Here is a 26,441-nt window from a genome sequence, read left to right as displayed (position 1 = left end):
CTTGAGGAATTGCTTGGAAATCTTGCAACTGCTGACCCTATGATTGCCACATCCATTGCAACATGTGTTCTTACAAATCCTCTTGTTGGTTCTTAACAAACATGTTTTTTTTTTTCTTTCAAGATAATATTCATGAAAAAGTGACACAAAATCTGAAACCTTAAATGGATTTGCAAAAGATTACCAAGGACGTACAATTCTCATCCTGTAAATGACGCGGGGGGGGGTTGGTCACAGAAGAACATGTCTGTCTCTGCTAAGGCTTCAAAGCACGTACAATAATGAGTGTTTTCTTCTTGATTTAGATGGGAACTTGAATGCAGTCAATGGAGTGGCCAGCAGGAATGGTTGCCACGATGCGGCTGCAAAGTCCCACGATTCCCTCGGATGGTCTGAAGTTGCATCAGATGTCTCTCCACGGTGCGAGGCGGAGACGTCTGAACCTCTGATGGACGGGGATGAAGAGGAAGAGCTCATGAATGAAGAGGAAGACCAAAGTCAAGACAGGATGAGTGTTGCATGTACTTCGCCGCCACAAAGCCCATACGGAGACATGCGGGAGGAGTGGGAGCCTCTGTCTCTTTCTGCCAAGGTGAACGGCTCCAATAGCAGCCCCTCTCGAGCCTCGGAAGACCTATCGGGCAGGAACGGCCACCTGAGAGAAGACCATGACTCAGAACTAGTCGGTCCGATGGGTCGAACAAGCATTTTCCAAGCTGAGGTGCTGAGGTGTAGGCCACTCCTGACAGAGGAGGACAGCGAGGGGGGAAGTGGAGGCAGACAGGCCGTCCCGGCTGGAGGGCTGGGCTCTGGGCCTACAGGAGCGGGGCCTTGATTTGGGCCGGGGACGAGTGAACCTGAGTCTTTTGGAACAGGCTATCGCCCTGCAGTCGGAGCAGAGGCAGGTTCTGCACCACGCCTACAGGGAGATGGACCGGTTCCTCATGGAGCAGATGACCAACGAGAGAAGACACCACCGAATGATGGACATGGACGGCAGACTGAACTATCATGGAGGAAAAGGTAGACTGAAGTGTTATGTGGTTTGACATGCTGATAGCTTTTGTCCCATGACAGCTGAAGTGAAGTTGAGGCGCTCTTACAGTTAAGTTACACAGATCACCACAAGAATGAACAGTTATCAGTGTTTTAATTCAGGAATGTACCTTGCGTGTGTTTATCCGGTATAAATCAGACAGACCACTTGTGATTTGGATGATTGGGTGCTCAAAAACATTAAAGGAATAAAAGAACCATGCTCAGGGGAAAATCAGAGGGAGGAAATCCTCTTAAGTACTAAAAACATTTTGGCAACAAGTGAAGTAATAAATAACCGGACTAAAATAAAAAAAGAACAAAATTTTCTGATGGAATTGCTACTACTCAGAATATTGGATTTTGATAGGAATCAACTGGATATTTAACCATGACCATAAGTCTTAAATCCTCCTAAAGTACCTCTCATGTTTTCCTCTGATTCTTCAAATGACTGCAGCTAAATGTGTAATCCTAGATGTAATCTTTCGATGGATGGGCATTAAGAAGTGAATGCTCTGTGTTGAACTGCAGCCTTAACTAAAATGACAGATTAATAGACGCATTTTGTTAAAAAAAAAAAAAAAAAAAAGTCTGGCTTTGCATGATATTGCAATCTGTAAGGACTTATGTACAATATGTTACATACTGTAATGTATACAGCAAAGTACAAGTGCATTTAGATGTTTCACTTAACTTTCCACCACAGATTTCTGCATTTCTTGACAGAGTGCAAGTCCACCAGTACAGTCACATCTCACTATAAAACATATGAAAAGGTTGTTTCATTCAGTGGCATATCCTTTTTATTTTGTCCACAGATTCCCCTCGGACAGATAAGAAAGATATAAGGTGCCCGACTCCCGGCTGTGATGGCACTGGACATGTGACCGGCCTGTATCCACACCACAGGAGTTTGTCTGGGTGTCCACACAAAGTCAGAGTCCCCCCCTGAGAGTAAGTAATACAAACAGCTCTGTGCATGTATATTATGAGAAATATGTACTTATGTTGAAAAACTGCCACCATTTCAGGATTTACAATCAACTATAGTTATTTGGAATCCTCTTAGCATGGGCGCAAATAGAAAAAAAAAGCTTTGCTTATACTCAATTCAGCGATGTGTAAGAAACTTCACAAATAAACTTAAAGGATTTTTTTTCTCTCCCTCATAATGTAATGTGTGAATATTGAATTTTTTTCATATTGGCGATTGTTAAGTCATTTCAATATAACTCAACAAACATTCAACATTAAACAGTAATGTTACAAAAGGAACAGAAAAAGTAATTAACTTTTTCAAAAAAGCGCATGCTCTTAGACTGGAGGCAGTATTTGCAAATCAAAGGGCTAGCTAACGCAGTATTCAAAAATAAATAGACAACTCCAACAAACTAATTGGAGAATATGCACAGAAGAGAAGTTTCTAAGGATACAGAGCGGACCTTTAACAACGTGGATGTTTTGAAGAATATAATCAGCTGTCTTGTTATATTCCTCTTTGCAGTAAGCTATTTACATTTCAGGCCACCATACAGCATTCTCACACAATGAACCTTTTGCTTTCTTCCTCCAGTTTCTGTCTCTGTATGATCTGTGCTTTGTCGGACTGTAATGCACTAAGTAGTTATATAAAATCATCATTAAATTCAAGGATGGGTTGTGTGTATTTTTTCATAATGATGCCTGTTTACTGCTCTCTATAGATATTTGTTTTAACCATCTTTTAGTGTTTTAAACTTGATTATGCTCGACTCATTCTGCACATGTCACCCTGCTTCTCCTTCTGAGCCCGCTGTCTTATCTCCACAGTCCTGGCCATGCATGAGAATGTCCTCAAGTGCCCTACACCTGGGTGCACAGGAAGAGGCCATGTCAACAGCAACCGTAGCACCCACCGGAGGTACATCCACATGACCAAAGCCATTAGAAACCTGCAGCCTGTTCATAGATGAGTTACAGTCTGAGGCTAATGTGTTTGATTTCCTCCCAACCCAGTCTCTCAGGCTGCCCCATTGCTGCTGCAGTCAAAGTCTCCAAACCTCAGGATGAGAGTTCAAAATGCAGACAAACACCTGACCGCTCACCGAGGTACGGCGCCAGACAACATTAGAGACTTTGTTGAAGCACAACATTGCTATCAATACGGTCACACGTGGTGAAAAATAATTACAGTGAGCATGAACAAACCATAAGTGACACCGTAATGAACTGAAGTCCTAAATACATAATTAAGGTTATGCAAGAAAGCGGCAACCGCTATTATTGTCAAAGAGACTATATGGTATTTTTTATTCACTGATCCCAACAGAGCGCACAGTCTATTTCAAGCTTTCCAAGCAGGACTTCGCCGTGCTCACTTAGGCAATGGTGGCTGGTCCTGTGAGCTCCTTTCTATTAGAAATGATAAAAGAGCAGAACTCTTTGTTCCCTGTGGATATATCATGGGCAGGATGCCCACTCCTACTATATTAATTAGTCTGGCATCCTGGCTGTGGATCTACAACACACATCAGATCCCAGACTCTATGTGGACAAAGACACTGGCATCCCTAAGTGATTCGAAAACAATGCCTATTACTTTTCTAGCCTCTCATATTTAACTTGTTGGACACCTCATTTCACCACTGTTTTGAACTGTTTTTTACACAATGAAACAAAATCTTACTTTTTTTTTTTTTTTTTTTTTTTTGTTAATTTTCCTCCTCCTAGAGCCATCGGCTTGATAAAAAAATTTGAGATGAACCAGTTAAACTACAGGCTATCCCATCCAGTAGCGGCCTTGCAGACGAACCTTTCCAAGGATATGGACAAGTACAGCAAAATCCGCTTCGATTACGCTAGTTTTGATGCGCAGGTCTTCGGCAAACAGTCTCTGATGGGATCCAACCAGGACCAGGATATCTCTTCTCATTTCCCTGACTGTGAGTGTTAAAATTTTATTCACCTCAAAATCAATAGTCCTGTTGTGCTGTAATAATAAAGATTGTGGCACAGTCACAATGTATGAAATCTTAAGTATGAGGCATGGTGTACATTTTCAGCTGCAACACTATCAGTCCACAACAAACAAGAGGCCCATATGTATAGGTCAGGCTTATCACACATGAAGATAGCATCAGCTGACAGGCAAAATGTCAGAATATTTTTTTTTTTCATCAGTGGTTGATCCTGAAATTTTAAATATCACCGTGCTGCTTGCTTGCTATGTGTCGCTAAATAGGGATTAATTCAGGGTAAAACATCTGCTTTCTCAGTAACCAAATTGTTTGGTAATTATTTGTGTTTTAGCTCCTCAGCAGTATCCTGGCTTCCTTGGTACTCCAGGTGGCCGCCTGCCCACCTCTGGTCAGCACAGCCCACCAAGTCAATTCAAAAAAGGAGACGGTCTCCAAGCCACAGCAGCGACTGCCGCCATCCTTAATCTGTCCACCCGTTACCGGAAGAGCATGGAGGCTGTCACTGGCCGGCCCTTGGCAACCTCCACAAAGGTAATCAAATTAGACCACTTGGAAAGGTATTTAATGTGGTCATTTTAAAGGAACTCTGATTTGTGTATAAAAAGGAAAAACATCAAAAGACAAAATTTGGCAAAGGGAGCTTGTCTCTCTGGTGGCAGAAAAACAAGGAGGTTTCCACTCCATAAAGCTTTAATGTACACAAAAGAAAATTTGTGTAATCACATCAAAAGAAGGAATATAATCAGCCTTCTTTCCCAATTACAACTACTCATCTTTTTTGTAAAACATGTGGTATTGTATTTTGTTTCTACATCGGCTGGCATGTACAAAATCCTGAACTGTTGTCTGAAACTGCATCTTGCCTGCTGCAGATGGTGGAGGATATTTTGCTTAGTTATATGATCCAGCATAGGCTGTGTGTCTACACCAGATAGTCTTTAAAAGCCTTTTAATGGATTAAACCAATCAGCTAAAGGAGTTATTATCTGAAATCTTAATTCACTCAAAATCCAAACTCTTCCTAATGTTTGAGATGTGTGCACAGCTTTAAAACCATAAAACCTCCAGATCCAAAGTAACTTCTGCTAACATAATCTCCAACATGGTATTGTATAGTTTGGGTTAGTGTTGTTAGGGTTGCACTTTTTTTTTCCCTCAACTCGCATCACATGGTTATTCTCGCCTGTTCACTAGTGCGTAATATTGATCACTTTCTGTGGGTTATATACATGCACACTGTACTGTAGATGATTCAAGGGTTCCACACCTACACAGCACAGATCCTTGTCTCCCAGCTTGTTGAGCTGAGAATATGGCCCTGTACCAGGTACCAGCCCACTGAATGAATAAAACAGTGTTAGCAAGTTAATCATCTGTTCTCATTTACAGCTTAGTTGTCTTGGAGAGATGTACAAAATAAAGAACAGCTTTCAAGTCTGCAAAAAAGACCATATTTAGAGTGTTAGCTGTAGTTGGATGGTTTAACTTCCCTGCATATGTATGTTGCACTTTGAAATATGACACACAAACACGCACAAAAAGTCATCAGATACACGCAAAAAGCTGGCTTTCTTTGAACTTGAATAAAAGGTGACGTCACTTCATCAAGAGCGCGAGGTGGAAATTAGGTCATTATTTGATCTGTAATAGCAAAAAAAAAAAAAAAAAAAAGCGTAAGTTGTTATGTGTAATAAAGGTTTTTGGTTGCAGCTTTGGATGTTAAGTAGTTAACAAATCACAAAATGCGAAAATCAGTCTCGTGCGCCCTGTAGTTTTACACTGGTGTTATTTTGATTAGGTACACACATCATCAAATGGCTGGATAATTAAAGTGGACAGCCACATGCGATGTTCATGAAAATTATCCCTTTAATTAATTTAAAAGGCTCCCTTTCGTTACAAAAATAATGATGTATAGGGTTTAATGAGACATATGTGTTGAATAATTGGTTTCGTTTATAGAAAGGATTTCGACATTTAATGAGGTAAAACTTTAATACCATAAAACAGCCATAAGTCGTCATTCTATTGCATTTCAGCACAAAAACGAGTAACACATCTGTCAGTGAGGAAACTTATGCCACATTAAGCTTTTTAATTTTTTGTTATAATAATGATGACCTAAAACCAGCAACCCCCCAGCTGCCATCTTGGTTGTGTGTCCTAGAAAACAGATGACACAGCTGTCACTGAAAAACTACACACCAGTGATTATTTTTTTGTGTTCAGCAGAATTAACGCTGGCTTAGTTTGGTACTTTGTCCTGTGTTAGATAATCACTGTATGCATTATTTAAATACATTGTTGGTTCACTGTGCATTTCAATTTGTCTTTCATGGTAACTGAGACAAGTTGCCCGGTCCAAGTTTATCATAGCAATGTGACTGCTGTTAATGAGACATCTGTGTTGTTGTATTTACATGTTTTCTTCATATAGAACATGCTCTATTGTTATTCTCTGACTTTGCAGCAGGGTTTACACAGTAGCAATAGCTGGAATCATGTGTAAACTGTATTGCGTGCACTCTTCTGCAACTTGTTATAACTCAGAGGATTACACCGCTTTTCCTTTAGGACATGCTCATAGAGGTGGACGAAAACGGCACCCTGGACCTGAGTATGAAGAAATGCAAGGAAAATGCGAAAGCCCAGATGACTAAGGTGCCTTCGGAAGACCCGCAGTCTCCTCCTGAGTCCGCTGTGGTGAAGGGCGGGGGCGTGCTCTCAACCCGGCCTTTTACCAGCCACTGTGTGACAGAGACAGCTGGGACACTCCCATCCCTATCAACTCAGTAAAGCATCCATCCTGCACGACCAAGAGGTAAAAACCATCAGAATGTCATCAGAATAATCTAAAAGTTCGAGCTATGCAATATGCATCGTGCACATAAGAAATGTAAATGACATAATAAGAAGAATTTGAGGAATAAAAGGTGCTGGAGTCTTCTCATAAAAAATAAATTTCAGTTGAAACAATTGCAAAAAAAAAAAAAAAAAAAAAAAAAAAAAAGTGGTAAGAGTGAGTTAATTGCCCAGTAATGAAAAAGTCCAAAGGGCAAGAAGAAGAATATTCATAGAGGTAAGCATGGCTAGTTGTAGCTGACATCGTGCCCTTTTTTGCTGAATAAAAATTATTTTGTAAAACAGTGTTACTGCACTTTTCTGAAATAAGCGACCCTGTGAATGCTTGGTATGAATATTTCATCAGTTTGGAATTGGCATTCAGCAATATACAAGACATATCTGACCTTTCTGTACCAGGATTCTTCGTTTAAAACTGAGTGAGAGCAGTAGTGTCCCCTCTCACAACCTGTAAATCTATAAAATCTGTTAAATATATTTACACCAGGAACTAGGGCTAATCTGGTCTCACCAGAATGATCTTGCCCCGGGGCCCAATGAAATCTTAATCTGGCCTTGGTGGTTTTTTTTTTTTTCTCTTTTTCTTTTCTTTCTTTTTTCCTTTTTTCTCAGGTGGTATTCTTTTGCAGTTGATATCAAGGAGCCTCACATTTGACCTGCTTCTCTTTCACACACAACATCTGGTGGTCACAGTTTCTTGTCTCTTGAAAGAGGAAATCTAAATGTCACAGCCATACATCATAAATACTACGTGGATTAAGTATGACTTTAAATGGATGTATGGTTTACTACAGTATAAGTATCCTTAAGCGTAATCGCTTTGCCTTGCACTCTAACCCTAGGGCTTGTGTTTTAAGAGTATTATGTGGGGGCTTTTGATTGATTATTCACTTTTAGGTCACTCTAGACCATGTTCAGGTCTGATTTTTTTTTTTTAAATAGGATGTGTATGTGTAACAGTTAAGGAGATGTATTCCCTTGTTTCCCAGCAGGAGGATTTTGACGAGGTCTCCCTGGAGGACCAACACTATCAAGGAGACGCCAGCATGATAAGCCCCAAAACCAAGCTGCTATTACGAGATTCAAAGAAAGAGCTAATGAGGTACATTGCGTTAAACACTGGGCTTGTTTTAAAGGGGAGGAGAGCACATCTTGAGGCATCTTTATTCAGTCATCTGTGCATAATGTGAGTCCCCCTTTAAAAAGGTCAGTGGACAGATGGTCAGTATTAATAACAAAAGTGTAATTCCAGACCAGACCTTTGCTTAAATAGGACAGTATAACACAAGTGAGTCAAATCACACTGAAACTCACTGTATATTTTCTATCCTATTATTAGCCTTTCTATTATCCCATGACACATCACATATCATTGTGGCTGGTATGTCTGCAGGTTCATGTGGAGAAGAAATATATCTATTTGAAAGTGAGTTTTTTTTCCCCCCGTATGTCCTGTGCAAGCTTAAATTTCTTCACTCTTGTAGTTTAGAGTGCATGCTCTGCTGGGTATCCTTTAGTTTCCACAGCACAGCATACCTCAGATTCAGAGACATTACCCGACTGAATGTTGTGCATTATAGTCATTTTCTACTAAAATTTCCCGCCGTACTAACTCTTTACTTCAATGTCCATGTAAAGGTTTGAGTGTAACAAAAAAAAAAAAAAAAAAAAAAAAGATTCAGTGCAAGCTTGGCGAGTGTGTGAGGGGTAATCTGTGTATTAAATGCTTGTGTTCTCCGCAGCTGTCCAACCCCGGGCTGTGATGGCAGTGGCCATGTGACGGGAAATTATGCATCACATCGAAGGTACTGTAATTAATTACATTCTCATTAGCACCAGCTAGCAGATATATGAACGGGGGAAATGGTGTTGATTGTTCATTTCTAACAATTATTACAGTTTAAAAATGTACGATATGGTTTGTTATATGATATATTATATCCTCTGTTATTTTGTTTGTATTTGTTGACATGGAGTTGTTTTTTTTAAATGAAAACTAAGGGGAATCATGTTTCAAAATAATCTGTTTAAATATATTTTGAGACATTGTTGCATTGTATTAGGATCACCCCCACTTTTGAATTCAGCTGTGATCAAAGAGTGCATTGAAATGACTGTTAGCTCTTTATCCTCTCCAGTGTGTCTGGATGTCCCCTAGCTGACAAGACACTCAAATCACTGATGGCAGCCAACTCTCAGGAACTAAAGTATGTGTTTTTGCATTAAACTCCTGTGATTGTTAAGGGATTGTTCACATTAAAGTAGGCGGCTTGTTTGTGTTTCATCTTAAGTCGACGCTGTCCTTTGCGCAGCAGCAGACATTATGCATGATCTCCCTCTGCTGAACTTGTTAGCTATTTGTATTGCTTTTCTCCATATTAGCATGGAGCCGATGCCCCAGTCTTTTGCTGTAAAAAGCACCTGGTCTCTGTGTCTCTCAACATGCAGGTGCCCAACACCTGGTTGTGATGGATCTGGACATGTGACTGGGAACTACGCTTCACACAGAAGGTAGCCTGTCTGACCAGAGACGCAGAGAAAAAGCATCAGAACTGAGTCATGATTTACATTTGTCAGGAAACCGATAGATATTTTGTTACATTAAGCGATGCAAACAGATGCAGCCATGGTACAAGGCCCACTGCACACTGCAACCATGCTGCCCTGTAGATTTCTTGATAATGATTATCTATCTGTCTATCTATCTTTCTATCTATGTACTTACTGTCTTTCATTCTAACGTATATTCACTTTTCAGCCATGAGAAACAGTCCAGTGTGTTTGTTGTATTATTTTTACCCATCAGTAAGTCTTTTTAGTACAATTTCACAACAGAAAGGACAGGTTGCAGCAGTAATGGGGGGGAAGATAAATGATAAGAATAAATTCTGTGATGATTAACGCTGTCGTCAGCAGTCACAGAGCATTAAGGAGTTTTTTAGATTTGCATAAAATGTGGCATAAAAACTCCATACCTGACTGTGAGGTGTATTTTGAACTAAGTGGTATTTATAAACGTTAATCCATATTGTCTGCCTTCATTTTTAGTTTGTCAGGATGTCCACGTGCCAGAAAAGGAGGTTTGAAGCTTACGCCAAACAAGGACGAAAAAGACGAGCAAGAAATGAAGTAAGATGTTCCTCTCGTTGCATGCTGTCATGTTTTGTTGATTCAAAAACAAAGCAGAAAATATCATGAAACTATGTCATGGTGTTGATGTAGAGGGCATTATACCTGGAAGCCATTAAGTTAACCAAAGAAAATAATATTTCTCTTGTCATAACATTAGTGAATTATTTTGTAAGGATTAGCAACATGTTTGTGGGGGATGTTTCAGGCTTTGGTATTTTTTCCTATTGTTTGAATGGAATATCTGGCTTATCACTCTTCACTGAGTGCTTTCTTCATAATTATACTATATTAAGAAAATGCTGAATTGCTGCTGTTCCGTTGCGCTCAGTTGAAGCTTAATCACCACAGACACAGTTGTGTCTAAAAGTGTTATTGGAAAAAAAAAAAATAATAATGTGATTGATTTGCTGCTTAAATCCAAAGTCAGATATATGAGCCTTTGTTTACTTATACATCTGGACACTGATTTTTTCTTTTTAATTACTAATGCAAGGGCATGAGCTTAGGAATTAGACTGGAATAGATCTCATACACATTAAGAGAGAAAGGGAGAGAAAGGGGGAGGGTAGCAAATGTCCCTAGATTATTGTAAATAGTGGGCCATATGGCATGCCTCCATTGTCCTGGTGCCTTGCATCAAGCTACCTACCTGTGGTAGATGTAAGTAATGGGACTGGTGTTGTTTTGTCCTCTAAGTGCTGCTGCTCTGTCGAGTAACAAAATGCTGAAACAGGCTTTTTGCAGCAGCACTCTACAGTATGGGCACCATTTGTATCATCTCATGTGACCTTTCACCTTTATCAATAAGGGAAAGGGTTTGCAACCTCCAAATTACATTCTTCCACACGACGGGAAACATGACAATTATCTGTAATTCATGTCACTCCATTACTGACCCGCAGAAAACAGATCTGGAAATGCAACTGACAAACTCTTAATGATATTCAACAAGAGTTGCGCTTCTGTTTTCAAGCACAAACATCGGTAACCTCGAAATGTATGCACTCAGCGGACCATTTGTTCTATCGAAAAGTTTTAGTGGATTAATAAACTTGTAACTAATACGATTATTTGAGTCCATTTCTAGTTTTGGTGACTTCATTTTAATCAGCATTTGTCAGGATTAATCAGCGTAATGGTTAAACAAATCTTCCGGTCTAGTTATTGAGTGATTTTTTTTTTTTTTTTATGATCTCAGAAAATGATTTGGCTCCAGCATTTTTTTTTTATAAATATTCTTTGAGGTTTTAAGTCTTAAATAATCATCATTTTATGTGCTGCTAAATTTCTTTTGCTTGGTCTGCTCAGCATTGAAAAGGTGCATTTTTTTCAGCGTTATTTAAATGCAGGTTGCTTTGATATGCAAGTTAGTGACAAGAAGATTTTCCCTCTATGAATCAAGTGTCAAGTCACTTCACATCATCTAGTGTGAAGCAGCCTAACCACACTTACCCTGTGTAATTATGCAAGTGCACAACAAAATGTACGAAACAGGACTCTTTGTTTGTCACTCTGGTAGGTGTCCAGTTATTGGATGTGACGGACAGGGCCATATATCGGGAAAATACACATCCCACCGCAGCGCAGGCAGTTGCCCACTTGCTGCCAAGAGACAGAAGGAGTCGTCCGTCAATGGGCTGCCCTTTGCCTGGAAGGCCAATAAACAGGAGCTGCCCCACTGTCCCTTGCCTGGCTGCAATGGCCTCGGACATGCCAATAATGTGTTTGTCACTCACAGAAGGTGAGGCTGCTTGTCCTCCATTTTATCTCTAAACAATACTGCCGGTCGACATGTTGCATTCTCTCAATAGCACCTTAATTCCCGTTCGCTACCTCTAGCGATCCTCAAGTTTGTCAGTTTGTCACATTCTCCATTTATTGCCTTTTCAACTAGCTTGTCTGGTTGCCCACTGAACGCACAGAGTATAAAGAAAAAGCACTCAGGAGAGGAGATGATGACTATCAAATTGAAAGCCAGCAGTGGTAAGCTATTTTGAAAAGCTGTGTGGTATTAAAGTATGAAAGTGTTCTATAGTATATGGCAGTTCATTTCACTAATACGTCTATCTTGGCATAAAAAATGGATTTCAGCTGTTGATTCTTAGAGGCAAGATGTTTAGTTTGAGTCCGTCTTTCCAACTCAGGTGTCGAAAACAAAGAGGACGTTCAACATTTGGATCACGAAATAAAGGAACTGAACGAATCCAACCTGAAAATTGAGGCGGACATGATGCAACTCCAAACACAGGTAAGTATCAATGCTGAGAAGTTGCTTTTTTTTGAAAAACACAGCGGTTTTCAGATTTGGGGAGCCACTCAATTTGACGAGTTCCCTTTCCTACCCCGAAAGCAGATTTCGTCTATGGAATGTAACCTGAAGACAATTGAAGAGGAAAACAAGATGATTGAACAGCACAATGACAGCCTTCTGAAGGAGCTGGCGCGCCTCAGCCAAGCTCTCATTAACAGTCTAACAGACATTCAGCTGCCTCAAATGGTACAGTAAGCCTCGACCATGGTCCCCCACTTCAACTCATTATCTCTAACCTTTGCATTATATCTAACCTTTCTTGAAAGAAATCTAATTTTCTATAAACTGTCATTTTTTGCCTGTGCTTGTTTACTAATAGTCAAACATGTTTTTGTTGCAGGGACCCATCAGTGAGCATAATTTCGAGGCCTATGTGAACACATTAACTGATATGTACAACAACTCGGAGCATGAATACTCTCCAGAGTGCAAGGCCCTCTTGGATAATATCAAACAGGCTATTAAGGGCATCCATGTTTAAGCTGTAGAGCTACCAAGAGGTTTCTTTGACTTGGGATAATGGCACTAGATAGCTCTATTTTACTGAAGAGTGCTGGCTTGGCTGCGTGTATAAGACAAGGCTTTTGGAAATGTGTTCATCATTTCCCCGTAAATACACTGCACTGAGAAAATTACCAGCCGGATTTGTAATGCTTTTACCGTTTCTGCATTCACTTGATATGTTTATCCTGGTGAGATTTTTACCCCCCTTGCACTTAATTATTTTGTATGGTTTGCTTGATTTGAATCTGTATGTGTTCATGTCATTCTTATATTATTCGCTATTTATTATATTTGTTCATCAGTGTATTTATTTCCTCGATTTTTATTTATTTCTCTGATTGTAAATGCGTACTATTGATGAATCTGTTGACTTTCTGCACATTGTAAATTACATAGAAGCACATTCCAATTTCATGGCATACTTCCGCCATCTAGTGTTGAAAAATTTATATCAGACCACCGAGTAGGATCTCCCTTTCAAAGTGAAAAGCTACCAAAACTACCGAGTATCGATATTTTTTAAGCATTGCTTTCGCTTTCTATTCTTTATTGGAAACTGAATGTATGGTAAAGACAAAGTGAACATTGAGATCCAAAAAAAAAAAAAAAAAACAAAACAAAACAAAAAAAAATGCAATGCACCTGTACTGTACATTTTTTTTTCTTAACCAATTCTGTTAAAGGCTGAATGCAACCAGGAAGTGGCGGCAGAGTCACTGAGCAACCTGCAACACCAGTCATTGATCCTTTCTTTCAATGACCTGAATGTCAGATCCTGCTTTGCATAACGTGTCACTATAAAAGTGCAACTGACCACACTAAGAAAATTAAAATCCACTTTGTCAAGATGTCTTTCTTTTTCTTGAAATATATAGATATTAAACTGCCTTCTGTGCACACACCTGAGAGTGTGCATATAGTATGTGCCTAAATGTATATGAATCCATAAAAATATACGAGTACTATGTTTTGTGGTAGGACAGTATTATGTGGATGGTGTCTAATTTATTATACAGTACAATTATTTTCATAGGAGGAAACGTTCCTGATGACTGTTTAAATTCCATTGTCTCAGTAGCTGTAATCTAAAAGTCAGGTTTTGAAATGCCACAATTGAGACCGAAAAGTCTGGTGTTTATTTTGACTTTTGTTAGCATGGAGAAAAAAAATAATAATAATAAAAAAACAAGCAAGGAGTGAATTTCAAGAAAAGTAACGCCACCTTACAAACATCGATTCATATATCTTTCATCACTGATGTTTTACTCCTGTTAACTGCTTACAAGCCTTTACATTTCAGCAAGTCTTACACTCTGAACATCCTAGTAATTCTTGGGGTAGATTTGAACAGTAGCTATTTCAAAACCGAGCTGATTACCACTACAACTTGGAAATCAGTAACAATCATTTAATGCAAGGAAAAAAAAATTTAAAAAAAGAAGAAAAGAAAAAAACATAGACAAGTGATATTTGTTGGCTGATCAGTTGTTTGTTTGCATCAATTGCACTTTTGTATTACAATTATTTTGTATTTTAGTTCACCATATTGCCCTTGACTTCAACAAAAAAAGAGAAGGAAATGGGACATTGTAGTCATATCACTGTACTTTACATGTCTCAATTTCACGAGGTAAACTCCAAGAGGAAAAAAAAAGATACAGTAATTCATTCGAGCAATATATTTCTCATTTCTGCAAAGGAAATCAAAGACATGTAGCCTACCTTACATTTAGAGGGGAAAAAAATGTAACAGCAAAAGAGCCAAATTACAGAAAATGTAAGACCCTGTATTTTATCCAAATACTCAATATGATTTAAAGACTTTTAATCTTTTAAAATTGAATCAAACATTCTTTAAACCTAATAATCCTTTATTTATAATTTCTTATATTTAATTCCTATACCACACATTGTTTGCTCAGGAAGTTTTGTGAATAATATTTATTTTTTCCCTGTTAGTATTTGATGTTTTGTAATGTGAAATGGTTTTTTTTGTGGAACGATATTAGTATGATATGAAATTGTATTGTATTTTTTCTTTTCTTTTACATTAAAATGTAATGCTTTTTCAGTTCGAGTAGTTTGTAAATTGAAACTTCCTATTACTTTTACTATTTCATAATAAGCAGATATGCGCTGTGTTGTACAGTTTGTGTATGGTAGAAATAAACTTTTCAAATGGTCGTGTGGTTCCTCAAGCCTCAGTGTAAAGGTGACTTGCCATATAAAGCCACCCAACCTCATTATAGCAACACGGAAGCTACAGGCGTCAGCTTTCCTTTGGCATTAGCACCATCTAATGGTGGATGCGGGAATTGCGCCTAGGACACCAGGGCGAGCTCAAGAGCTGTTTGGTAAGTGGAGTCAAAATTCAAATTATATATTCTATTATATATTATAAGCTCTGTAGACATTTATATTAATTAATGTTACACTAATGACACAGAAGTAAATAAAAAAGGTGGTAAACTGTGATCTCTAGTCCATCAACAGGCAAACAACTGCTCATATAAAGAAAGGTCAACTGTATTTTCATGGATTTTCCCCCTTAAAAGACTTGTTTTATCTTCATATAACCTTATGCTAACGTTAATCATCACTGTGGAAGTATTTGCGATGATGCATGTAAATGTGTGTCATTAAGATTGATGTCAACATACAGGGACAGAAAACACAATCTAGGTGGGTTTGCAGTCGAGTGTGACGCTACATGGTTCAAAGATGACAGTGTTATGTGAAGGCAGTACAGTGTTTCTGTACATGTATATAACGTGTGGGTGAATTTAATTTTTTTTTTTTTTTTTTTTTTTTTTTGTGTAGCAAACCAAAGTCCAATTTGTGGGGGAATAAGGACACGGCATTCAAATCTCTTGATTTCACTCTGTCAAAATGCAAAACTGTTGGCTGACACTCAATCTAGCTCTTGGTATTTGCTGTCACGTCACACAGAGCCCGATCTACATTAAACTTGTGGTGTGTGTGTGGTGAAGGGGGTGGGGGGCTCAGATATATAAAGTTGCTTGGGACTTAACCTCAGCTAACCCAGCGTTCTCTCCCTGCAGCTAGTAAAACAGCATGCCAGTGGTTTGTGTAGTATCAGGGTCAACAGAGGCCAGATCGAGGATCCTGCTTTTGTGTGAATGTGCAAGTTGAACAGTCCTCATGTATTTCATGCTATACTTGGAGTAGAAATGCTCATCTCCTTGATTTATATTAAACCTAACACAGTGAGGAGCAGTGTGAGGAGCAGTCACTGATCAGTGAGTACTGTTGCTACGCCTATTCGCAGAAACTTGCATGATCCCAAATCAAACAGTGTGTGTTCTTGTTTATTCTGTACATATTAAAAAAAAAAAAAAGTCTGTGATCATGGCTGTTTGATGAAAAATCTCTTAAAGAACATCAGGCCAAATGTCCTTTGGGGGCTCAACACCTCATTGTTATATTATTAAGCTGCCTATCAAGAAGGAACAAAGTAAACAAATGATTTTTCCAAGAAAAAGACAAAACCCAGGAGAATAGTAGATTTCACTGAAAGGGAACATATAGAGTATAACAAGTGTGTGTTAAATCATCACATGCCACAGCATCAAAGCTTTGGGCTGCTGCTTGCCACTTTGGGTTGCCGCTTGTAATCTTGCCTCCTTGTCAAGCCCCCCTTCTGATCTAACAAGCAATTTGTCTGCTGAGAAGTGACTCTTTCATTCTGGACTCCATCATGCGTAAAGGTCCTGCGGATGAAAATGTTAGTTTACTGCTCCTGCTATGAGTATGCAAGGAGCACATGTCCAATTTGGCCTATGATTGCTTTTCTAATGCACCTTCATTAAGGGATTGGTTGCTAAATTGTACCTCCTCTCGGGTTAATTCTCCTCTCACTCAGACTGACTCCGGGATAAACGCTGGCTGCTTTGAAAGCGCATCGGTTTCTTGAACTGACAGCACATTTTGCATACAAAACATGTTCACTCGTCTTAGTGGTGTAGACAGATTAGATGGGGCAAGACCCCTCCTTGTCAAATGATGTTCCCTTAAACTGCACAACAAAAACACATCGCCTAGTTACTGGAAAACATCCTATACCTGTTTACATCTGCTGCCTGACACTGCATGGGATCCTTTCCTGGGATCCCACACTTTCTGTAGGGAACCAGCTGGGGGCTAAATTTAGGATGTGCCTATAGGGAAGAGCATATGCACTTGTAAGAGGAGATAAGTTTTGCAGCTTTCCAGTGCTATTGGTGCAAAGCATGCTCTGATAATGGACATGTTTTGCAGCATATCATTCCTAAACTGGGAGAGGATGGAGATTACTACCTCTGCACACTGCTCTTGGTCATTAGACAGACAGACAGACAGACACACAGACAGACAGGTCCTGTGCTTGCAGTATGGGCAACAGCGCTTCCTTGTATCAACAACATTTCGTAACCACGTGACCTGTGTTTACATCCTCTCTCAGCTGTTCTTTCTTCCTCCACTTCGGCGTCAAGAAACACGGCTGGTCATTAGTTTGCCCGTTCAGCCCAACTAACTAGCTCTCTAACCAGCACTTTGCACCGAGCTGGGCTGTTTGGACATTTGAGCTCCGCTGTCACCGACCGAGCACCGCATTGCAATCCGAGTGCAACCAGTTACCAGGAGTGAGTTGATGCGACACGGCGTTGTGAGTATTTCCCCCGCTGTTAGTTCAACACGTACCGTCTTTTTTCTGCAGGGTTAACAATGGCCTTAGCTGGGTTATTTTCCGCAGCGGCTCACCAGTTTGGTTTGATGGCTAATGTTAGCGTGGCAGATCAGATTAGCTTGGTTTAGCAAGTGGCCGTGGAGCAGCAGTGTTGCACAGGCGAGCTTACCTAACCTGCTTTGTCTGTTTTGATGATGGCGCACTCAGGCCCGCAGCAGCTAGCGCTTAGCCAGCTTCACAGGCAACTTGGGACGGCGATGTGCACCCAACACCGGCTAACTTGTCTGCGTTTAGCCCGGGGAGGGATGCATCCATTAGGTCCTGCTGCCGCTTTGACACACGTTTGCACAAATCCCCGTGTTTATTTTATTTTAAATGCATGTTTGGCCACAGCGAGCTTGAGGGGGGGGTTTGACACCACAGCAGGCGGAACTGGGCTCCCTGCATTCATCGCTGTGTGGCGGGGAGCCCCGGCTGGGTGAATTTCCGTGAGGGGAGAAAAAAAAAACAAAACAAGCAAGCCTCTGCTCATATTTCAACCTCGATTCCGCTAACAAACAGGTTTAGAGAGCCGCTGCTGAAAGATTGAGGTTAATCGCAGTGCAGCGAGCTGGCCAGCAAACTGTTTTGGTGGACTAGTGAGAACAAAAGCTGGCGGACGGCGCACTCATCTCTCTCTCTCTCTCTCTCTCTCTCTATGCATGTGTGTTTTGTCACTTTCTCAAACCAAGCTTTAATTCGCCACGCCGCTCGATCAATCATGAGCCACGGTGCTTGTGATACAGGTGATGGATGTGGCTTGACAACATTTCTAGAACAAAATCCTGTTTTTGTTTTGTTTCTGCCGTCACACGCAGTGCGAAGAAAGTGTTTGGGCGCAGCGATTGGCTGAGAGGCGCTTGTCTGTGTGGCAACTGCAGCACATGATCAGCCGATAAGCTCATTGGCTTCATGAGATGTCAGTCGCGTCGCGGTGGATGAAGAAACATCTGTGAAAGCCAGTGCATGTAGTGAAGGAAAGCAGACAATGCAGGGGTGTTTGTCACCGCTCGACGCAAAATGCATGGATTCTGTGATCTGGAGGACTCTAAAAGAATATTAATCACCACAAAAAATGCATGAATGTGCTCCCAAACTTGCACCGTGTTCATGCAAATCATCCCAACCTGCACGATTATCAGTTTACCCCAGACTCCATAGATGCAGAGCCGTGCACATCTTGGAGTGCTGCCTGGAGATCAGACTCTTGTTATTGAGTTTCACCAGTGGACTTGTGTTGCCCAAGGATCTGTTACGCGTTTTGTCATCCAGCACGTCTCAGTCGGCCGGCCTTATTGGTTGATGGCAGCCAGTCATGTCCTGAGATGACATGGATGCTCATTCCACATAGGGGGGGTCAAGCCAGGCCACCCCCCCCTGCATTGTAAATAGCCCAGTCAGTGGAGTCATGTTTAGAAAGCAGTGTTGTTGTTGTTGTTGTTGTTGTTGTTGTTGTTGTTGTGTATATATAACTCCGGCCTGGCTATACCTACAAATGCTTTACCTTGCTTTTTTGTTTTTGACTTGACTTAGAGCAGTGAGTGAATAATGACCCTATTTTAAGACTGTGGATTATCATTGGTAAGACTGTACTGCAATGCCCAAAAGCAATTTGCTTGTAAAATACCTTGCCTGACCCATTTTGCAGGCCTTTATTTCTGCTGCAGGAAACTCAAAGGACTATGCATTACAGGGAGGTCAGAGAAAAAAAGAAAAAGAAAGAAGGGGGGAAAAAAAGTAGGACAAAAAAACACTGCTGTACTATCACTGATGGTGAGCGAATCAATGATTCTTTTGCCTGCGAGAAAGAGCCAATGGAAAATTACCTCACCGGGCCCACCACTACAAAGTCACCTCTGAATTTAATCTTTATTAGCTGAGTCAGATGTGGAGATGCTGAGAAGGCAGAGAGGGAATTCAAGACTCGTCGTCTTCCTCTGCTGCATCCCCAGCCGTCCACATTTATCTAACTCTGTGCCGCTGTTGGATATATTTTTTTTTAATCATATCATCCATAAAAAAAAATTTACATAGCAGCATGCTCTTGGAATTCACTCACTTCTTTTTTACTATGACGGGATTTTATTGCTGAGTATTTCACAGCCTGTAGCTTATTACTCACAGGGGAGTTGCATCTCTGTCAGAGAGGGTCATAGTGATATGCCTGTACCTGTGTACTCCACTCTATCTTCATTTAAAACACAGAGTAAAGGCTGCACATTGAATACAGAATAAAAGGGAAGCGTGTGTTTGTGGTGGCGGGTGTGTGATCAAGCTGCAAATCACATGAGCAGCCTTGAAATTATTTGGATAAATTCAAATATGACAATTCGATATTGTGCTGATGGATGACTATCGGTGTGTTCAGAAGATATGTACACACATTATTTTGCTAAGTAATCATTACTAATGTGGACGTGACGACTAAGAGGGTAGAGGCAAATAATAGAGCAGCCTAACAAGTTCAGCAAATTGCATCCCTTTATTGTAACACAGCCTTTAAAACCAAGAAAAGACAACAGTTACACCTTATCATGATATTATAACCTCCAGAATCCCAAACAATATCAAGTCTCATGTCACATTATGAATATAGTAAACATATATATTGCCCAGTGCTAATATAGGCTATGCATTGAATAAAAAGTAATCAAAGGAAGTGTGTGTTTGTGAGGGTGGGCGTGTAATCAAAGCACACATATATTTCATCAAATTATTTCATTTGTTGCTAAGTATGTCATTTAGAAAAATGCAAGAATGCTGCAAAATGTATTGTCATTGCTGGAATTTGGACCCAGAGGGAAAAAAATATGACAAAAACACTGCTAATGATTGATTACACCAGTGAATGTCTAATCGAAATCTTATTAAAATTAGATAAAGAAGGACATGTCAGCCCTGTCCTTGTAGATCTGACCAGACACTGCATCAGGCGCCAGGCTTACTGCCATAACGTGTTTGTATTGTCTTCCTCAGCTCCCTCGGTGCCCGGGCCTGGCCATGGTGTGAAGCGACTTCCCAGCATCCTTAGCAGCAGGACCCTTCAGCCCGCCCCTCATCTCCATGCCACTCTGAGGAGGATCCCGCTCGTCCTGAGTAAGAGTTCTGCACTTGTGTTTCCCTTTTCTTTTCGCCATGGGGGGAGCCGTGAGCGCAGGAGAGGACAACGACGACCTGATCGACAATCTGAAGGAGGCTCAGTACATCCGCACGGACAAAGTTGAGCAGGCCTTCCGGGCCATTGACCGCGGCGACTACTACCTGGACGACTACCGGGACAATGCCTACAAAGACTTGGCGTGGAAGCACGGCAACATCCACCTGTCTGCCCCGTGCATATACTCCGAGGTGATGGAGGCTCTCAAACTGCAGCCGGGACTGTCTTTCCTCAATCTGGGCAGCGGCACCGGCTATCTGAGCACAATGGTCGGCCTGATCATAGGTATGCACAATGTCTCTTTTGTCACTGCTGTTTTTTTTTTTTTTTTTCATGTGTGGGAAGTGTCCAGATATTCTGTGAAATCGAGGTAAACAAATTTACTGTGAAAGTATAAGCCTAGGAATGAGCAGCGACGATGCCACAATAGGCGGTGTTGGGCCACGTAATGCTGTTATGATCAATTTTTAAACCAAATATTGTCGTTTTTCAAGGGCCCTTCGGTGTGAACCACGGAGTTGAGCTCCATAAGGATGTGGTCGAGTATGCACGAGAGAAACTGGATGATTTCATAAAGAATAGTGACAGCTTTGATAAGTGAGTATGCTTCATGAGATGCTTCAAATATTATGCTTTGCAGAGGATGTACGAGTGCATGCAGTCAAACTGCAAGTGCTAGTAACAAATTTGCCTGCCAATTTTTAAACATTTAACTCCTGTTTGCCTTGAGACTTTGTCTTGCAAATTAAATACATCTGAATGCGTTTAATTCTGTTAATTTGTTTTGCATAATTCTCTCACACTTCACAAATGTGATGATGAGCCTGAGAGGGGGGAAATATTTTTCATGGCTGTCTGATGCGTTTTATTCCACTTCATTGGTGTGTTTTTTTTCCCACAACAGGTTTGAGTTCTGTGAACCTGTCTTTGTGGTGGGGAATTGCCTTGAAATCTCAACAGACAGTCACCAGTATGATCGCATTTATTGTGGCGCGGGAGTGCAGAAGGATCATGAAAATTACATGAAAGTACTACTCAAAATCGGCGGCATCCTAGTGATGCCTATAGAGGATCAGGTAAGTAGTGTGAGGTATTGGCATACCACAGAGTAAACACCACAACACACATTCATAATGTTGGCCCCATGAGGAAAAACACAGTGAAGTTGCTCTGACCTGTAACACTTGTTATGCAACATTCACATGCATTATTGAGCCATGACTGCCCCTGGATTGGTGCAGTCCTGTTAAGGAAATTGTATAAAAATACATTTTAACAAAAATGTTCCTTGTTTTGAATATGGAAACACTGTGGGGCATGTAAGAGGGCATGCAGAACATGGGGGTAAGGCAGCAGAGAAAACGCTTGGCAAGAACACAAACAGTATCCTGAAAGGAGGGTAAAGATTTTGACAGATGCAGGGTCAAGGCTTTTGGGCAGTTTTAGGCAACCAAAGTTTAAAAAAAAAAAAAAAAGCATTGAAGTGAAGCAAAAATTGGGCTACGTGTGACCCATTTCATGCATCTGTCCGATGTTTAGCCGCGGTCTCATTACAATCTCTCAAGTGGCACATACCTGAAACAAACCGATGGCTTGTTGTGAGGTATTTGATTCTTCATAATGAGTCAGTGTTGCGTTCGGTTTATGTGAAGCTCTTTGTCTGTCTGTGCAGCTGACCCAGATAACCAGGACCGGCCAGTGCTCATGGGAGAGTAAAAACATCTTGGCTGTGTCCTTCGCCCCCTTGGTCCAGCAGAGCAGAGCTGATGGAGAGAAGCATGATGCTGTCCAGCTGCGTGAGTCCTCCACCCTCTTTCCTCAGCAAAATAAAACTCAGACACTCCTATTTCATAATATGCAGGATCCTTAAAGTGTAAAGTAGGGAATACATCAGTATGCAAAACAGGAAATGATGTGATAAGAGCATTCGTGAAGCGACATTTGCTTTGACGCAAGAAACCTGCCCTGCAGCTGCTTCATAATTCCAATTACATCCTTTCCTTGAAAATGGTAAGATACAATTTTCCCTTTTACAACCCCTCTTGTTTATGCTGACCCATTTGATGGACTGATAAAGTCATTTGGATTATTCTTATCTCTTTTTCTGATGTGTTGCCCCGAAGGACTAATGTCATCTTTGTTCATCCTCAGCCCCTGTGACTGTCAGGAGCCTTCAGGATCTGTCTCGGATCTACATCCGCCGCACTCTCCGAAACCTGGCCAACGAGGACAGTCAGGACAAGGGCCTGGTGCAAAGAGTCCCCCAGAAGCGCAAGCGCAGGCGCTGCCGACGGCGACGTATCAACACGTACGTTTTTGTCGGTAACCAGCTGATTCCCCAAACTGTGGAGAGCGAGGAGGAGCAGACCGAGGAGGAGCACAAGGAGGTGGAGGAGGAAGAGGAAAGAGACATTGGCGACATTGAAATCCTTAAGCAAGTTAACGTGCTGAGAGACCAAATAATGGTTTTACCTCTGCCCGAGTCGCTTAAGGCGTACTTGCTGTATTACAGAGAGAAATGACTGATTCACTTGGTATCCATTCTCAATGGGTGCAGTACCTGCTGAAATGCTTTTCTTCACCCTTTTCAGTACAAATGTAGCATTATTTCCATTTAATCTTGATGGCAAAACCGTAACGGAGAGGGACTTCATAGATAATATTGGATAATAATGTTATGATTGTCATGATAAAGTTGCTTTGTTAGTTTATTTTGACATTTATTTTTTTGATTTGTATATCAAACCTATGTACAAAGTCTACTAAATGGAAATCCTTTCAGAAAACCCATTTTGAGATTTCAGATTTTATGACAATGTCAGTATCTCTGCAGAGGTGTTGCAGACTAAAAAATTGTGTAAAATATATTAAAAAAAAAAATTCTTACTATATTTGTTAAAAGAAAAATATGATCCTACTTAGATCAAGACTTTTACTGCACCTTTTTCTAGAAGCTTTAATCTAACATGATCTGTATCTGGCGATTTGCGGATGCTGAACGGAACAAAAGGCACTGAGAGGCGAACGGAGCCTCGTCCTCCCATCTGAGTTTAAAGAGTCAAACAAAGACATTCTTGCATAATCATGAATGGGGCACTTTTGCCATTCTACTCCTTCTTCTTCTTCTTGATGTTCTGTTTTTAATTAAGGTATTTTTTTATACTTCCCAACTGCAAGAGATCAGTGAGAGACAGGATCTGCGTCTAACTTCTACTGCAGGGCCTCTTTAAATGTAACTGCAGGATTTCTGTAGGGTGCTTACAGTCTCCTGACTTCTCTCACTTTGCTCCTTAAGTAGCTGACATTAGGCTTTATGTGATAAGGTGTTTTAATTTGATTAGTCATTTTGCAGCCCTTGAATGCACATCCTTAAAAAAAAAAAAAAGATCCCTACTTTCTCTCCATTTTCTTTCTTTTCCTTTGCTGGGGAAAAAGATGGTCTAATCATATCAGAGGTGATAAAGTGGATGAATTAGGATGTTTTTTTTTACGGGGGAGTCGCATTTTGTCAGCTTTTTTTTTTTTTTTTTTTCTTTTTTTTTTAGAGGGAACTGGGAGATTTTTCGAGGTGGGACTTCAAGTCAGTAATGAATCTGCACTTATGAATATTAAGCATGTCTTAGATGTTGCTGACTTGGATGGTTCACAGTTGGCGATCAATCACCGAGGGCGATGTACCGGGTGATCAGGAGCTGAAGCGTACTTATCGATTTTGGATAAATGTTTTTAATTAAAGATGATTTAGATGGCCTTGAGGTAATGATGCTCAAATTAGATACTTTTTTTTATTATTCGCAGCAATGCAAAATTACTAAAATATATATATATATATATATATATACAAATCATGGAGGATTTTGAAGCCTTTTGTACTCTGGACTGTAAAAGTGTCCATCGAAGCACCTTATTGTGCAGTCCTCAGCTGAAAAAAGAGCACCGTCTTTTTTTTTTGGCTTACTTTGTATGGTGGACTGGATATGTTAACGATAATGATGTGAAGTCGTGTGTATCAAAGTACAATTTGCTCACAGAACGTCCTCGGTAAGTGATGGCTCTCAAGTGCCAACATCCTCCATCACATTGGGATCTCTGCGAGTCTCTTTTTTTTTTTTTTTTTTTTTTTTTTTCTGGCACGGTGAAAGTTTGCCCAAAATGATGGTATGGTATGGTATGGTATGTTTTTAAAGTACATTCCGCAGTTTTAAGAAAAGCACGCCACTGCTAGATGTCACCTTTTTGTTGATGCTTTACATCTGTCACAGACTTGGAATTTTTCTTCATCCTACTTTGAATGCATCATTTTTAGTATTCCAAAAGCTGAGTTGAATGTTGTTGCTATTAATTCTATTCAATATAAAGGTGATTATATATGTATGGTTATCAAATGGTTATGCATAAAAAAAAAAAAATTCTTTGATTTGCATTTGGTTTGTTGTAGCGCCCTCTTGCTGTACTGTATCTTGACACTGGGAACTTTAGGTCAAATCTCCACTGCTGTCTGTTAGGTAGATAGACATTATTAGTGCTCTAGGTCTTCATTTTGTTCTGGTGTAGTGTAAAATATTTTGTTTGAACATGGGGCTGATTATTCTATTGGTTGTTTTTGTGTGTGTGAAGAGGTAACATTTATTTTATGTAAGGATTTTACACTCAGTGGAGGCTTTTCAATTAAGCAATAACAGAGCAATTTCTCTGCCAGTAATTACCAGTAACAACTTAGTCCTATTTGATTTGGATAGTGTCCGTAAAAAAAAAAAAAAAAAAAAATTCAAATGACAACGATAGGCACTCAATTTAAACCGTTGCCTCAAACATTATTGGCAATTAGAGAGGACATTAGTCACTGAAAGCAGGGGACCTACAAACCTAGACTCAGGTCATGCCTTGCACCAAAGTGAATGGAACTGCTTCGACTATAGTAACATGGATAGGACTGAATACAAAAAATGGCACCCAGTAAAGACCAATTCATAATCAATTCTGGTCTTCTATTCAGTTGAGTTGAGAGCCAAAACTATTCTGTTGCTGTTTATCAGGCCTATACTTTGATTTCTCATAGAGTGTGCAGTTCATTTTGAAAATGTGTTGTTCCTCCGTAACTGTTTAGCATAAAAAAACAAAAAAAAAATAAAGGTCACAATCACATTACGCCTCTTTTAATCATTGTAACTAAACCGCTTTTGGAAATCTGACCGAGTGGACGGCTTTTCTTGCCCGAGTGTGTCTTAACGTGGTCAAGGAGTCACATGAGTCACACTTGGCAAGCAGAGGTGGAGTAGGAACGGTGCCAATCTGGCATCTTATAGAAGAAAACAAATTCTTGTGATTATAAGCGTTTTTTTTTTTCCTGATTTTTACCTGCTTTAGTGCACAGCAGAGTTAGGGAGGTGACATGCGATAAAGGTCACAGGTTGTGTTTAAATCCAGGACATGAAGGGGTCACACTGCACCATCAGGACACTTAAACACACCCGCTGTAAGACTGGACGAAGGGTGAAGTTGGGAGGGATTTCTTATTATAATCTTGGGGTATTCTAACAAATTTTTTGCATATGGCATTTGTTGTCTGACAGCAGTCGGCGGTCTGTTTTGATCCACAGGCAGATTTACTAGAATTAGCGGCAGGCTGTGTGCATTAACAAATAAATAACAATTGTGTCTCATCTAGTTCCCAGAGGTTCCTACATCCAATTTTGGTGTTCAGTCACAAATAGTGAAAATGTGCAGGCGTTTATTAGAAATTGGCCATTCCTA

The 26,441-nt window shown here is 40.3% G+C and overlaps 2 protein-coding genes across 2 annotated transcripts in view; both read left to right on the top strand.

Annotated features, from left to right (window-relative positions):
- The window catches only part of LOC115375649 (suppression of tumorigenicity 18 protein-like), a 42,878-nt gene extending 28,420 nt beyond the window's left edge, over positions 1-14,458 (top strand). The window contains 19 exon segments of the mRNA XM_030075126.1: positions 306-763; positions 765-1,023; positions 1,857-1,988; positions 2,845-2,938; positions 3,034-3,126; positions 3,748-3,959; positions 4,327-4,526; positions 6,570-6,702; positions 6,705-6,787; positions 7,826-7,959; positions 8,600-8,662; positions 8,996-9,064; positions 9,306-9,368; positions 9,906-9,986; positions 11,509-11,730; positions 11,884-11,972; positions 12,134-12,237; positions 12,340-12,486; positions 12,641-14,458. Coding sequence (XP_029930986.1) covers positions 306-763; positions 765-1,023; positions 1,857-1,988; positions 2,845-2,938; positions 3,034-3,126; positions 3,748-3,959; positions 4,327-4,526; positions 6,570-6,702; positions 6,705-6,787; positions 7,826-7,959; positions 8,600-8,662; positions 8,996-9,064; positions 9,306-9,368; positions 9,906-9,986; positions 11,509-11,730; positions 11,884-11,972; positions 12,134-12,237; positions 12,340-12,486; positions 12,641-12,781 — 2,777 coding nt within the window. The 3' untranslated portion in view covers positions 12,782-14,458.
- A 2,726-nt stretch (positions 14,459-17,184) lies between these two features.
- Positions 17,185-25,832, top strand: LOC115374799 (protein-L-isoaspartate O-methyltransferase domain-containing protein 1-like). Its single transcript, XM_030073928.1, has 6 exons — positions 17,185-17,470; positions 20,507-20,972; positions 21,182-21,284; positions 21,592-21,763; positions 22,360-22,483; positions 22,839-25,832. Exons 2-6 carry the CDS (start codon positions 20,666-20,668, stop codon positions 23,207-23,209), a joined length of 1,077 nt encoding a protein of 358 aa, XP_029929788.1. The 5' UTR covers positions 17,185-17,470; positions 20,507-20,665; the 3' UTR covers positions 23,210-25,832.
- Positions 25,833-26,441: the final 609 nt, after the last annotated feature.

This window comes from Myripristis murdjan, chromosome 17 (genome assembly GCF_902150065.1).
Source record: "Myripristis murdjan chromosome 17, fMyrMur1.1, whole genome shotgun sequence".
Lineage (NCBI taxonomy): Eukaryota > Metazoa > Chordata > Actinopteri > Holocentriformes > Holocentridae > Myripristis > Myripristis murdjan.
This window is presented reverse-complemented; position numbering and strand designations above follow the sequence as displayed.

Coding starts and splice junctions, on each gene's coding strand:
- LOC115374799 (XM_030073928.1), top strand. CDS start 20,666: ATGGGGGGAGCCGTGAGCGCAGGAGAGGACAACGACGACCTGATCGAC. Junction 21,764..22,359: donor TGATGCCTATAGAGGATCAG/GTAAGTAGTGTG, acceptor CTGTCTGTGCAG/CTGACCCAGATAACCAGGAC. Junction 22,484..22,838: donor GCATGATGCTGTCCAGCTGC/GTGAGTCCTCCA, acceptor GTTCATCCTCAG/CCCCTGTGACTGTCAGGAGC.